The 16,330-nt window shown below is 45.5% G+C and overlaps 1 protein-coding gene across 3 annotated transcripts in view; it reads right to left on the reverse strand.

The window, feature by feature from the left end:
• The window catches only part of znf827 (zinc finger protein 827), a 64,909-nt gene that overhangs the window by 35,036 nt on the left and 13,543 nt on the right, over positions 1–16,330 (reverse strand). For all 3 annotated transcript variants that reach the window (XM_047578271.1, XM_047578270.1, XM_047578272.1), the window contains exons 2-4: positions 8,598–9,863; positions 6,318–6,490; positions 5,569–6,052 (exon numbers count right to left, since the gene is read on the reverse strand). In XM_047578271.1, coding sequence (XP_047434227.1) covers positions 5,569–6,052; positions 6,318–6,490; positions 8,598–9,863 — 1,923 coding nt within the window. The remainder of the gene's footprint in view (positions 1–5,568; positions 6,053–6,317; positions 6,491–8,597; positions 9,864–16,330) is intronic.

Consider the following 16,330-nt stretch of genomic DNA (forward strand, 5'->3'; position numbering starts at 1 on the left):
CAGCGCATTTAACCGTGCAGATGTGAACACACCTATGTCTTCAGATGAACCTTTAAACACGCGTTGTGTCATCACGCACTTAAACATCATGCATTGGCTGGGCTGAACGGCCAAGAACGACACTCTGCAGCATAAACTCCGATTCTTAAATTCTTCTCTTCTGTGACCTCACAAGTGCAAAAACATCTCCAGGACGTGCACTCTCACACAAAGTCACTCCACTCCGGTGACCTTTTGGATCGTCACTATAAATAGAGTGTATTTCCACTCAGAATCTATGTTACAGAGCCCAATGAATTATTTAGTAGCCTTATCCAGTGGGTGAGTTTTTAATTCCTCCATGCTGATGGCTCAAGAACAAAACGCCAGAGCTCAGTACCAACAGCAACAACTCAGCCAACAACACCCAAGTTTACACTTTAGCCTTTTGTCTGTCAAAGTTTCACAATCACAACAGCATTATGAGCATCCAGTCCCTGGCAGATCATTTTGTGAAGTGAACACAGATCTGCGGAGGAGGAGGCGGGCATCTCTGGGTGACTGGGCTTCACTTCTGTGAGCTCCCTGCCTGTGCGAGTGTGCATCCCGGCCGGTGTCAGCTCCCTGTGCATGATACTGTAAGGCTGGTTCTAGCTCAGGTTTGACGACGCTATCAGTTTGTCTCCATGTTATCACACTTCGCTGACACCTGTCACCAACGCTACTTCCATCGCCATTCTCTTGCCTGTTCGCCCCCCCTCCCCCTCCACCCTCGCCACGCTTCTCTCTTGCGCCTCATCCGTCTCACTGCCAGGCGCTTGTCCACCCCACCTCACCTCTCGCTCCGTGGCCAGGCCTGCCGTCAAATAACTTCATTAGCTTTCCACCTCTGTCACGCCGGCCTGCTCCCCCTCTGACAATTGGCTGCTGTTTTCTCCCGGAGAAAAAAAAAAAAAAAAAAAAAAAAAAACAGAAAGCACAGGGCTACGTGGGGCAGGTTGAGAACCCAACAATAGCTGACAGTGTGCTAGACACCGGACAGTGATACTGATGGCTGCAGTGGGGATGTATGGACCAGAGGTCGCACACAAAAGGCCTGTCTGTATCTGCTCATGCAGAGCTGGAAAGCAAGGGACACATGAGGTAAATCTAGATGCTCACAAAGACACAAAACTAAAGATGAGACACCTTCGAAATCCAAAATATTTTGTGTCAAAAGAGACGGTTCAATAAATCCCTTACAGTACTCTCATTCCTGAACATGCAATAATAGACAGCAATACATAAACACAAACAAGGATAATGACATAAAAACAGGCCCCAGGTTGAACATCTACAGCGTTAAAATTCTGCCTGTGCGTCACACTGTAGTAAAGCGGTGCAGGCGAGTCTCTCCCAGGGACAAAAAAAAAAAAAGGATAAATAAGACAACTGCACAAGCGTCATGACAGATGCAACACCTCCCACAACCCCCTGCATGCCAATTATTCACACCCGGCCAGGGTCAAGCTCGTTGTGCCTGTGTCACCGCAGTGGGGGGTGGGGGGGTGGCGCTCGGAGGGTGTGCAGTGCCCACTGTCATTATTAACAAAGGGTCCACTGGGCGCAGGGTAGGGGCTGTGCATTTCAAAGTGCCTCAGTGGCTTTCATCTCTGAATCAAAATGTGGATCACACTGGATAGCTAACGGTTGTGTCAGCGTGCAAGGATAGAAATCAAAGGGTATCAGTATAACACTCAATGGAAAGCAAGGCAGTCCAAAAAATGATATGCTTATTATGTCAGAGGTCAGGTAGAGTTCACTGGCTTTCTATGCCTGGGGAGCTCAATACAACTCCCTCTTTGCCTCTTACTCCTTCTCCCTCACTTGCTGTCACTTTATCTGTCTCTTGTTTCTTTTTTTTTTTTTCATCCTTCCCTTTGCAGCTTTTTATACGTCTACCCCTACCCCCCCTCCCCTCCTCCTCATAGGCCTGGTGGGACTTGAGGCACCAACACAGACAGTGTAAAAGCAGGAGGGATGAACTGCTCGTGTATACACTCAATCTGAGTTGGCAGGGAGGTCAAAAGAAATAGAGTCTAGAGGTCCCAGGAGGAGGTCCTTCACCTCTCCCTCCCCGGCCGCTCCGTGGCACGGGCGAGTCTCGCGGAGATCTGAGCCCACTTCTTCTCAGTTTCATAACCTTCTTCCTTTCGGCCCCACCTCCCGACAACCAGAGAACTTTGTGATCAAAGAAGCCGTATTCATTAAAACCCATCATCACGCATTCAAGTTCAACATCCTCTCGTCCTGTCTTTTTACATTGTCCCTCACTCTCCTTGAATGATGCCCTGACTAAGATGTCCGCCACTTGACACTGGACTGACATTGCGAGGAGCCATCTTGGCTCCTCTGGGAGTTGCCCGGGCTTGATTGTGCAGTCTGGGAGTGAAGTGCAACTGGCACCCAGGGGGCATCCATGTGGAGCCGGGGCGTGCAAGATCGAGGGGGGAGTTAACTAAGCCGGCCCAGTCCCTGCGCATCCTGGCGGGGTCACAGGATGGCGCCGAGGGCGCTAATCATTTCAAATTATGAATTCCTTTTTAATTATGAATTATGCATAAATTTTTAATTAATCTAATGTTCCCAGGGTTTTTTCCTCCCATCCTCGTTCGAGATCTCAATCTAATTACACAGCATTAAGTGGAAGAGTGGCAGTCGTAGCCCCGACCCTGGTGCTCAACCTCGGTCAACCTTTTCCCATCAATCTTGCCGCTGTCTCAAACCTCAAACCTCCTTTGATATTTTGCAACATGGTGGGATGCATCCAAACACGGGCTGGACCTTGTATACCTGAGAACAGCATGTTTGCTGAGTTTGTTTAGTCAGTTAAAAATGTATCCTGACGCTATCACACATATCACACTGCAACTTTGGTGATAGACTGTGAAATATACCAACATGACTGTATTACATGACATCCACTGCCACAGTAAAATTGTTATTTTGGGTAATGTGACAACTTTTCTATTTTTTTTTGTTGTGTTTTTTTTTCTTCCTACCAGTTTTACCCCCTCAGCAATGTTAGAATAAAAGTTGTCACTATTTTGCCAGTTGTAATAATACCTACACACAAGCAAAAATAATTGAAGACGCCTAGAGGTCACAATTTGTCGACTCCCCTGACAACTGACAAGACGTGGGCGAGAAAAATGAATCCCTCAACAACTATTATCCAGGTGCCCTTGAGCAAATCATTTAGGCCCCAACTGCTTTAGTGGGGCTAATCAGTGGCCAGCAGCAGAAGACTGCAAATGTATTACAGAGCAGCTATAAAGTATCAGTTTAAAACTGTGTACAAAAGAGGCAAAGGTCCTACTTGCTTGTGTGAACACAGTAGAAGAATATAACTATATGTGTCTTTTAAAAACGAAGGGCAACATGCTGCATATACTCTCACTTAAGCGCAAGTACATTTTAATCTGCTGCCACCAACCATGCATACAATGGCGCACACAGCAACACTTTTTATGACGAGTGCACACACAAAAGAAACTCTGGCAAAGCCATGCTCAGTCATTGAGCTACAGATACTTTGGTCTTTGTAACAGGTAAGAAAAAATGTCCAAATCAGAGCATTTTCACTTGTCTTTACCCCTTCGTGGCCAAGCCTGGAACCTAGTTATTCTACCACCAATGTCTTTTCCCTTTCACTTCTTCCAACACAACTTTGTCACATACAGAAACAGCATGACAGAAGGAGGATGCAAGTAAATGTGTTAGATGTGCTGGCCACAACAGTATCCACCATTTGTGCATGAACTCAGATGTGTCAACTGTTGAATATGGATTTGTCGAGCTCGCCTTCCCGTGTTTATTCCAGTGTTGGGGTAGGGGGGGGTTGGGGGGGGGGGTGTTAATGGGAGTGATTAGTCCACTAAACTGTGATTTCAATACAGCAATATACCGCATTTATTGTAAGTACGGGCAAGACAACGTCCTGTTAAAACTCCGATCAGAAAACACCTTTTGTCGAGCAGATGCCATTTGACATTTCACAGAACAGACCATCAGTGGAAATGATCTAAATTTGTACATGTAAAAATGCAACATTTCTGTGTGGGTGCAGAGACTTGTTGAACAGCTGAAATAATACTAATAATAATAATAATAATAATAATAATAATAGCACAAAGTGAATTTACAGTATTTGAATTGTTATTGTATTGAAGTCTGCTTGTAATAAAAGCAAAAGCAGCTAAAACGGTTTAATCTAGTTTTTGTTTCTCAAATCGTCAGGGTCAGAGGAGCACGTTTTGAATTCCTCAGATGTCGTGCTGACCAGTTCGAAGGTATGCTGAACTTCTGGCAGGAGAAATTTGTGAAATGGCTAAAAGTCTGTGACCTAGTTTTCTATCACACTCCTGGGAAAGGCACTGAAAGCAAGGTTGTGAATGAATCTGTGTACAAGTGAAGGCATGCACGTTATGCACAATATGCACTGTGATAGCTAAACAGCTCGTAACGCAGATGTCTGAGTCTTAAGATCCGTGCCGTGTGATTGAGGGCTTATAGTGTAAACAGTATTCATTTCACTGTGGGAATTTATATTGCTTTCCTATGTCGATGCCAATAAAAGCCTAAACACTTTATTGTATGTGCCATTGTCAAAAGCTCCCTGACATTTTAGATTCCTATTGTTTTAAATCCCATTAAAAACAACCCAGAGACATACCACAGCCTTGACCTGAAACAATAAACATGAAAAGTGTTTACGCTTCTTACGAATGTTATTTTTGGTGGCAGCGAAGAATCAAAACAAAACTTATGGCAAAGGGGAGACAGCATCTAGCTGAGAGCAGCATGGATGTCTTAATATTCAGGTCTGAAGGAACGGAAATACTTCTGATAAAAGTGCAACTGTAATAAACGGAGTCGCAAACTCAAGTTGAGAAAACAGTACAATAAACAAAACAATTACGGATGACAGGAGTCATGCCGGTAGCGTCTGTGTGAGCTGTGAATTTGTCAAAACAAAAAAAATTTGCTGCCCGGGACAGATGCAGCTAAACGCAGCCAGCGCAGCACATACTGTACTTTTGTGTGCTTATTTGTGGGCAGCAAAGAAGATTAACTTTGCACTGGTTACGGTACACCTTTAAAACCCTTAAAGGCTTCTGCTATTATACACCAGATCCCAAGATGATGGCCACACGGTACGCACTGGATGACCCTGATGAAGGCCATGAGCTGAGACCCATCGGTCTAATAAAGTTGTTCCATTTACAGCGGGAGCAGGAGTCTGGTTCCTTTTCATAAAGTGGGCATTGACTGAATTCCAGCTAAACTGAATAGCCAATTAATCCACTAGTTGATTGAAAGGAACTACAGTAAACTATTTTCATTTAAGCAACTTTTAATTAAAAATATTGATATTGGGTTTTAAAATTTGAGTAAAACAAGGGGTCAGAGAAAACAAGAGCTTTTAACCCTGAACTCATGGTCACGACTTTGTCAGATTTCTGTAGATTAAATGATTGTATAGATAGCAATAGTAGCAGCCCAAGAGGGAACCGTTTTATCTTTAATAAATAAATAAATGACACCAACCTGAAAGCTTCATAAGCAGGTCAGTGGCTGTTTTGGTAGTGATGTCGGGGCTGAAGAGGGAGGCTGTGGTTGGACCACTGGGACTAGATCTGACCCCAACTCCAGGTAGGTCGAGGGAGTTGGCACTGCTGCTGGGACGGTCCCGGCAAATGCTAAAGGGGGAGAGCACGGACAGTTCTCTCTCCTGCGGCTCCTCCTTGATGTGGACATGATTGGAGGAAGCCTCGACCGGAGGGGACGTCTGCTGCTGAGTGTCTGAGTGCAGCGGGGACACCTCGGTCCCTCTGAGGTCCGCGGAACCACTGTCACCCATCAGGGAGCCCTCGCCCTCCGTGTCGGTGGTGAGCTCCTCTTTCACCTTGACGTCTGTGCGGGGGAAGTGCTGGTGGCAGCGCATGTGAAGCTTCAGGCTGAAGTGACGGGAGGAAGTGAAGGGACAAAGTTCGCACTGAAACGTCTCACCCCGGTCCTGGTGCTGATGTACCTGGAAGAGAAGCACAGCTTTTCACGTCAAACCTCGCAGATTGTTTGCTTCATGTTAGTTGTACTCATGCTGAGCAAGAACTAGAACATGCATCTGTGTGATATTTTACATACGAACATGGATATGAGTTTAACTACAGCATGCGTTTTCATTTAAGGTCAACAATTTTATGCCAAGTCCCTTAATAAGTATTGATGAAAAATGAAAAGGGTTGGGGTAACAGGAGGGGCAGAGTAAAAAAAAAAAAAAATCCATATTGTCTCACCTTCATGTGGGACTTGAGATTGTCTTTACGAGCACAGCGGAAGGGACACAGCGGACACTGGTGGCTTTTCAAGCCTGTGTGGATGACCATGTGTCTCTTCCAGTAGCTCTTGCGTTTGATGACCAGTCCACATACAGGACACTGGAATGGTTTGCCACCATCCTCAGGAGAGCCTTGAGTGAACCAAAGAACATTGTTGGCATCTCCAAGAAACATTCAAGGAGTCTCAAAACTAAACGTCGGTGCATGGAATAATGTACTGGTTTGCTGAAACGCTCCTTACATCAGGGAGTAACTCAGACTCACATCTGAGAGACAATGTCTGCACACCTAATGATGACGGCTATCAAGGGAAATGCCAGCTGGAAGCAATGGAACAATGAAAGTAAAAACTCAAGCATGTTTTAGTATCTCGATTATTGTTGTTGGCTTCATATCCGGCATCCATTACTGTTTAATTGGTCTTATTAGAAAGAGGCATGATTGCATTACAAATTCTACAAGGGCCTGTCAGGATGGCTTCATAAGTATTCCAGTGCCGTTCCTTGAAAAACATCTGGTAATCAGTGTTTGGTGAAATTACTGTGCTCAGCCATTCATTGACCTGAGGTGTAAAACCTCGAGACTGCCTATTTGCAACAATAAACCGCCATCTGCGGCCCAACCTCTCCAAGCACAGGAGAGATCACAATGCAAAAATGACTTCTGCTTACTCTAAGTTGAGGCAAATGGAACTAAAATAAAGCAGGAGAGATGAAATGTGTGTGGGTTTGGTACCTTTGTCTTTGTACTTTACGCCCCTGTTTCCTACGCAATCAAAATCACACATTAGAAACGGGAGTGAATTCTCCTTAAATACGCAGCGTCTAGAACAGTGCGATACAGTTTTATGGTGGAACTGGCAGGGAGCGACAATAAAACAAGACATGACAGTCAATAATCAAGGTCACATTTCTCAGTCTGCCGACCAAACAACTACCTGCATTTTTACAGTGCCGCTCGACCTTGACGGCACGCCGGGTTAGAGCAGACCCCCTTTTTAGCATGCAGATCACAGAATATTACATCGACTGCCTCATCCGTCTGAAGTCAATTTGATCCAGCCATTTTAGAGTTGGCGGGGTTGCGACACAATCCCTCAAAAGTGCCCATCCATCTCCCTGAAAACATTCTGTTCTCCCTTAAGGCTACTTACTTAGAGCCCGCATACTGAAGCCTTCTCTCTCTCTCTCTCTCTCTCCAAGAGTGAGATCTTGGTGTGCACTCTTGTTTGGGTTACATGTCTACATGTCTTACAGATTGCGCTGCATGGCCATTTGTGAGTAGCAGAGAGAGTATAAGAGGGAAAGAGAGAGAGCGTGCGCGTGTGTGTGTGTGTGCACGCATCTGTATCCAGTCAGTGGAAAGTATGATGTGTTTGGCCTTAAGTCTGCTGTGCTGATCAGTGCAGAGGGCTCTGGTTAGTGGGGGCTGAAGCCAGGAGGAGGCTGCCGAGATGGATATGGACCCCAGGGCTCCCCGCTGTGCCGAGCACACACTGACGGCCCCCTTTTGGCAGCACGCACATCCGAGCACAAACGAGCTGGTCTGGGAAGGCAGTGAGGTCTCAGTCGGAAACCCCCCGTCGAGCCCACAGACCATTTCCCAGACTAGAAGGCCAGCCAGGGCTGTTTTCTCTCGGCTACGCTCTCCGCTCGGCTGACAGTTAAGCTGAGGCTACACCACTCGCTACTTCAGCTCCAGCGAGGTGAGAACAAAACCATTACAAAACCAGAGAAAACATGTCATGGAAATTCAGAACTGCGCCTTCTCTTATTTTGGTGACAAGCAAACCTGCTGGTTACATGTCCCACGTGATGCCAGAAAATTCAGCCTTAATTTGTGTCATTTCTTACACAACAGGTAGGAGCGTAATGAATAGAGAAAGATGTCTTTTGACCGAATTTGAATAAACCACTTCTCAAGAGGAAGGCATAGTGAAAGAGGATGAAAAATTTACTTGAAAGAAGGGAAGTTCAATTTCTTTCACATTCTATAAACATAAGGTCACAAAAGAATTAGAACAAGCTTAAGCTTTAGTAGTGTGATCGTGTATTTAACACAAGGCAACAGTTGAGTGTGTCTAATGTTTAGCAACTATTTCTTCTTATGAAAAGCCATCTTTTAATGGAAAAAAATAACAAAAAAGTGTACCCAAGTCACCATTTTTTGAATAAATATACTATCACTCTTCTCTTAAAACTAAGCATGTACTATTATTGTGTTGCAGATTTTGATTACCTGCTTGGTTGTTGGTTTGTTTGCCTCTGGCCTTTGGAGTAGAAGGCAACAGCAACTCTAGGTTCTGAGTGGGTGTGGAGGGCGTCGGTGCTTTCTGGGACTTGTCCAACAGGGGCTTCACATCCTCTTGGAGGACCCCAGTAGATGGCAACGGAGAACCCTCCTTCTTCTCTGCCATCAGGTTTCCCGCCGCCCTGGCTGCCACCTCTTTGAGCAAGGCAGCAGAGGAGGTCATTGACACAAGCGAGAGAAAGGAACTAGCTGAGGCTTGGTGGTCCGTAGCAGCACTGGCTGTTGATGAGGCTTGGCTACGCTCACTGACTTTCTTGGAAAGAGCAGCGAGTGTGGAGCTAGCTGACTGTGGGCTAAACGGAGAGTTGAAGGCATCAAAGCGCACCACATCGTCTCCTCGACCTCCCCCTCCCAGGGTCGGCACCGCAGATGAGGCAGAATTGGAGGAGGAGGAAGACGTCGCTGAGGAGGACGCCACGGCATTCTTGTCTTGAAGCACAGCATTCGCTGCAGCTTTTAACTTCTGGATTGCAGAGTCTGGGGACAGGCTGGAGCCACAGGGCGTGGAGCAGCTGGCTGGTGGCCACTTGTCTGCAACACCTGCCCATACAAAGCCGCTGCCATTGCTAGGGGTGACAGAGTTAAATGGGTCAAGGGGCTCTTGCTTAATGTTGGTGACTGAGGGTGCCAAGGAGGCTGGCGAGGCTGAGCCACTGTTGTTGTTATTGGCGAGTTTTCGGGCAAGAGCACTTAACTGCTGGGCATGGTGGGAAGACGGGGAGAGGGTCAAAGGTGGCGCTAGAGCAATTGGAGGGGACTCACCCCCAGCGCCTCCTCTGGATGACCGACCCAGCAGCTCTGCAGAGTCAAGTTTCAGTGACCCAGCCTCCAGGAGACGCCGCAGATTGCTGCTCAGAGGTTTCCCCAAGGCTCGAGATGCTGCCTCGCCATACAGTGACGACACCACGGAGGAGAGCGTGTCCTGGGTCGAGAACGCACCTCCATCCAGTCCAAGGAGTTCCAAGGAGGCACGATGGACGGGTGTGTGGCAGCCCACTGAGCTTTCGCCTCCGCAGGTATCCGCAGCGCTGAATCCCGGCCGCTCATCAGGAGACGAGCCCCTGGTCAAGAGGAGCTCATCCTGGGTGTCTCCAAAAGACGACGACTCAGAGCGCGTGTCAGAAGCGTTCCCAAACCAGCTTTCCTCCTCCACAGCACCTCCATCAGGCCCTCCTTCCTCATTGCTGTCCACATCTGGTAGAGGAAAGGAAGACAAACTATTTAGCCAGGGGCAACAGAAATAAATGCAGTGCTAGTATCGTGATAGACAGTAATAACAGTAAGCCTGTGTTCTGTATCACTTAAGCATAATTGAAAAATGCAGAAGTTCAACTGTATGCACATTTTTAGCATCGTTCTGATGCACAAAGTCACGCTGCAAAAACACACCTCACTGCTCTGCAAGCAGACCACTCAAAGGACTTCCAAATTCTACTTTTTTCTTATATAATAGCAGCCTTCCACATAGCACATCCAAGATGTTTGAGTAATTTTGAATTTTTCTGTCCTTTTTAAACCATATTTTTTCCCACCCTTGGTCTGGAAGAGCCTAGTAAAGGGGTTACCATGACAACGGGCCCTTCTGGGAGGCTAGACAGCAAAGATTAGGGTAATGGAGGTTACAGAACCAGATTAATATTCATGAGCCTGCGGATACCACCAGGGAGCCAATAAGGATAGGGTTAAGGTCACCAAGGGTCATTAATATACACTTCATGTATCAATATTCATAAGCAAAACATTACAGCTTGCCAGACAAGGGCGAACAAAGAAAAGTGAATATTCCTGATACATATTAACAAACCTCCATAAGAATATGTCAAAAACAACAAAGCTGGGTGAAACAAAATGTCAAAACTGGCATCTGCTATTTGGGTTACTGTACACAACCTCACAAAACGAAATGGATGAGATTTGTGCTCATGCGGCGGCAAAATGACGAGACAATGGAGGAATGATTTAAAATGTCTTACAAACCACGATACATATATCCACACACACACACACACACACCAAAGCCACAACCACAACATGGGACTGGTGGATTTACTCTGTTTACAGTGAGAGGCAAAATGGTTGCCATGCAACCCAGGCAAGCAACCTTTTGGGATCATTAGAGTTGGCTGACATCTGGCCAGCGTGGCTTACTATGATCCACAAAGGTGACCACAATCACAATCCACTATGACCGCTACTCTCCTGTTGCAACAGATATCAAACAGAGCTCACACACGTCCAGATACGGCCTCGTCTCCAACACATCCACATTTCTCTCTCACATTTTACAGTAACACACAGCTAAACACAATCCAACAGGTTCTGTGATAATATTCGGCCTTTCCACACCGTCTATATACCCACATCTGTTGGAGTTAACCTTGACAGACAATGTGCTGTAAGGACTGAGAAGCCTACATAGATGCATGACCCCTTGTTATTAAAGGTGAAAGTAAACACAAAAATGCAATGATTGTGAAGTCCATTTAGCATGCTCCTTGAAGCTGTTTTACCACCTGAGAAGGGTTAACAGGAATAAAGAGAGGGAGAAAGAGCCAGTGAGTCATGCAGGGCAGGGCTTGACCCATTTCCATGTGACATGCGAAAAGCAGCAAGAGCCACTAATGGCTGTAATGTGGTTAGAGGGAAATCGCTAGATTGCTGACCCAAGGTCTTAGCTTTGAGGCTGAACTCTCCTGCTTCCTAGGCTCACTCTTAAACCCCTGGGTTAGGTGCAGCCGAACACAACACCACGCCACTAGCCTCCTGCCTGAGTGCAACAGTGCACTGATGCACTCCACTACCGTGGCTTTGTGTGTCACAGGCGAGCCACCCCCGTGAGCACAATGACATTTCCCAAGGTCACGGTCTCTGGCCTAAGCTCAAAAGGGTGCTTCATGTGAGCTCTGCACCCGCGACTGCTGCTATATGTCCACTAGACACATAGGGACAAACACGGTCACGTGCACACACACACATCTGAAAATACAGTCTCTTATTATTATTGTTTTATTATTATTTTTTTGCAAAATCACAGTGGAGCATGTGATTTACCCTTCTGCACTTTTTCCAGGAACATTTAACTGTTTTTCCTTTGGAAAAGTGGCTGGCTCGGTGACAATAACCGCACCCCCCACCCCTCCAGTGATGGAGACATGGAGATACGGGCCGAGGCGGCAAGCGTCTGCCACAGAAAGGGAACCATTTAGCGGTGTAATGGCGGGGATGACTTGCATGTTGAGACAAACAGCTGCGGGGTGCTCAGCAGTCTGGATCTGTTATCACTCACACACGGATGATTCACTGGTGCAGTGGTGGGGGATTTTCTCTCTGGGCTGCGGAGATGTATAGTGCCACCAAATTAAAGACAAAGAGAGACCTAGCACAAGTTAAAAGTTCCAGGTTGGTTCTGCTTAAAGAAAAGGCTAAAATACTTCAAGATTGGCCAGAGTAAAGTGACTTGAGCTTGACCCGAGATACGCAGAGAGCAGATAAAACGTATTGACGGGGTCCCTCTTCAACTTACAACGTCTGAAAATCTGTTGCACTAACCTGTCACAAAAATGAAACACACAGCTCACAGTCTGTAACCATAGCAAAAACAGTTGGACGTTTCAGGTAGTGGAGTTGTTCATTGTTTCGCCACGCAGCGCTGTCAACAATCTCCATTTGTGAACTTGGCAGGATTATTTTGGCTGTGGCTTTTCTAGGTCAGAGGGGGTGCACGCATGTGTGAGCACACACACAAACATACGAGTACAGTACAGGAGTCAGTCAGACTTCTGCTACCCTTGTCACACAGAACGGCCGCTAATCAAGGGAAGAGTGCGACTCGGAGAAGCGGCGGAAGAGCAAGGGACTGGAGTAAAGGTAGGTCAAGAGGTCACCCACCACATGACTTGTGTTGAGGCTGCTGACTAACATATTCCCTCTCTTACACACACACACGTACACAGCGACTCGCTCCCACACACACACACACACACACACACAGCTACTCTGTTGCTTAGCCAGGCATGAAAATTGGCCTCAGTGACCCCGGCCCGAACAGGGAAGGGGGAGAGGAGACGGGAAGGCGAAGGAAGGGACAGATAGAAGGATGGTTAAGGGAGGGGCTGATTTGGCTGGGCAGGCAAGAAGAAGAGGCCATTAGCCGATTAAGGTTGGACGGGGGTGCATCAATACTGCGCCGATGTCAAAAGGAGAGTCATGCCCATGAGCTAATATAAGAATGAGAGAGAGGGAACAAGAGATAGAGGGAGGTAGTGCAGGTCAGGGAATCACTAAAATCTCAAAGATTGCTGACCGCAACACCCTACAAAGTGAAGTAACATGAAAGGCTGCCACAACACACTGAGACTAAAGGCATCACATTTACATCACCAAAATGATTAGCCTCTCTGTCCTGCTATGGCTGGGAGGGTGATGGTGACATGTGTGTCTGTGTGTACGTGAGTCCACGGGTTAAGGAGGAAGGGCAGGGGGTGAGGACATAGGAAGGAAGCGAGTATGGACGCAGTGAAGAAGAAGCCGTAGTGGTAATTAAGTGTCCGGCTGGGCCCTGGCGGGGGTTGCCACGGCCGCGGGCTATGCTAATGAGCACGCCCAGCGGTCAGGGCTGCCTTATTAGTGCTCGCTGGACAATATGGTGGGAGAGATCCACTACTGGCCGGCTCACGTCTCCGCAAATGACTAACAGTCCTCTCAAGACGGAAGGTAATTCCATTAATTGGAACACACTGGATCAGGATCACCTCCCTTTCCTTTTTCCGTAATCTCTCACTCGCTTGATCTCTTTCCCACGTGCGTGCTCTTTTTTTTTTTTTTTTTCCTACTTATACATGAGATTTTCTCCCTTTTTCTCCCATCCACAACTGGAAATGCAAAGATTAGAATGAGTAAAGATCCCTGGAATAAATTCAGCAGGATGTGCGAGGAGCCAGCCGAGCAGGCCTCCACGACTGCCCCACCCTCATGCAATTCGGTGCCATCAGTACATTAAACGCTGTTGCTTCTATGCAGGAGCAACAAAATCACTGCTCCTGAGTTTATTCATCCTGTTATTTCCATTAGGAGGCTGATGAAACATGACAACCAAAAAGGAAATGGGCAAGACAAGTGATTGCTGAGGCAAAATGTCACACAGCACAATAGGCAGCTTATTTACTTTTGATGATCCTGTGATGGCCTGTCCTTGATATTGGAACGTAACGGCACTCCTATAAATTAACCAATTAAAAATGGGGCCCACTGGATGAACTGTACTCAATAGCAGGGCTTGAATGCTTGAGTGCGTACAGTGTGCATATATCGTCGGTTATGTAGGGGTATTCAGTGCCTTTTTCTTTCTTCTGACTTGAAAGATTGACACCTATTTTCCTTCCATGCAAACGTAACCTAAACCTCTGAACATCCCTCTAACTATTAATTATGTTGACACAATGTCTTGACCTTGGGGGAAAAAAAAAATAAAAAATCTACTGTCTATTGATCAATGTTCACGCCAAAACATTCACGTCTTCCAACATAACAACTCCAACTGTCTCTATTATCCCGTCCAACCATTAACAAGTAACAAAGACATAACGAGCCTATCTTTCAATAGGAATCCGAGGTGAGACGATACTCTCAGTGAGGATCAGGGTTCAGGCAGCAGGGCTATATATAATGGTGGTTGAGTCGTATTGAAATGTAGTGCAAATTACCATCTGTGTATTTTCGGCCTTGGCCTCCGTGGTTTGTGGGTACTTTGGGCGGCATGCCAGAGGTGAAACAGGAAGGAGAAGTGTTCTTGGAAGAGAATGAGACGACTGAGAGCCCGAGACCTCTGAAATTCCTCAATGCAGATGAAGTGCACTTTACCCCCTGGTTTATTTTTCCCTTCCATTTTTAGCATTTCACGTACGAAAAAAAAAAAAAAACTTGCTCATAACCTCAGTTGTGTTATCAAAGGTACGGACACAAACTGCTTCACAAAGAGGTGGTATATCTATTGCATCCTTGCAGCAGCATAGACTGGAACGTTGAAAAGCTAATCAGTGGAGGAGATAAACATCACATGTACTTTACAATCACACAATAAAATATGAAAACAAACGTGGTGCAACATGCATGTTTCTGAATATGGTCGGATCACGAAATTAAAGATGAGAAACAAAAAGTCCAGTGTACGAGTTACATTCAACTGCATTGCGTGTAGCAGTTAACGCAACACCTGCAGTTGTGATCAACTCAACAAGTAATCATTCCAAAACACGCATCTATACCACAATTCTTTATTTCCCTTGAAAGCAGCTCACTAAATAATTAGGATTATCCTGCGCACAGCAATAAACTACAGCCCAGGCATGAAAACAAACTGCATTACCCAGCTAATGACACTAATTGGAGAGAGAAAACAGGCCAGCGCTCGCTGTCTGTCACCGTCCCAAAAACGGCATCAGAATATCTACAACATCTATTACACATGAGGCTGTCAAATTCCATTTCTGTCTAGCAATCCCCATCTCAACTGAGAGGACAGAGGGCAGCCACTTTCTAATCACTGTACCATACTATCGGAGACTTTCAAGGTTGTGTTAGTGTATTTAACTTAACAGAATGCAATGAAGAAGGATGATGTCTGCTAAAGAGGCACATCAATGTACCATTTCACATACTAAATATAAATGACTTCCCTGGTCAGAAATTAGTTTGTGCACATGCTTTGCGCCTGTAGCTCAGCCAAATGTAGTTGGGGCTGTCAAACAAGGATTACAGAATATAACACCGCTATCTGCACCACAAATCCTGAGTTTTGCTGTCATTATGTGATTGTGGCCACTACCCTGAAATCCTACTCAAATGATTCCCTATTCCCTGAGGGGACATAAACAATCTGCACAGAGAAAGCTATGAGATTTATTAGCAGAATTATGTGAATTAAATGAGGAAATTACTTTATCCTTATCTATAAGTGTTACAGAGGATTAAACCATTGTGTGTTTTGTTATGTTTCCAAAATCATTTGATTTATATATTTGTATCATATATTTTTGTATATAATGACAGACAGTTACTAGCTGTGCAGAGGGTTTATTCCCTCTTGCTGTGATGAATACATGTGTTAGATTGTTTCATCTTATTAAAAGCTTGTTTTATTATTTTATTCTCCAGATCGCGTGCTCTAGTTAATTGGGTTTTCTAAAATAGTCTATAGATGATGAAGCATCACTTCTTCACATTACTTGACTTCATCAAGTAACATCTTAAAAAATAACGTAACAACATTGATCTGTACGATGAAGAAGTGTCAATGGTGAGATGGTCAATGGTCAAATACCTTCTAATGTCTGTGGGCTAGTTTGCAAAAATATTTAACTTCAGAGACCAAAGTTTTTACAGACTCTGCAAAGGCGTTTAAAGTACGGGGGTTGTAGTGACGCAACCAAACTGCATGGCTTTTGTTTGTTTTTAACCAGTTTTGGCAACTGATATTGTTCCTGAATAAAAAAAAAAAAAATGTAAATGTAACCTGCCAAACAGGCTGTGGCTACTTACACATGAGGTCATCGAGGAGATCATGGAGATAAATCTTTTTGAATATTTTATCCAACCGTAGACAAGGTAATCTACTGATTAATTGCTAACTGACAAATTATTGTTGTGTAATATAGGGTTCTCAG

Source organism: Mugil cephalus, chromosome 2 (assembly GCF_022458985.1).
Source record: "Mugil cephalus isolate CIBA_MC_2020 chromosome 2, CIBA_Mcephalus_1.1, whole genome shotgun sequence".
NCBI lineage: Eukaryota > Metazoa > Chordata > Actinopteri > Mugiliformes > Mugilidae > Mugil > Mugil cephalus.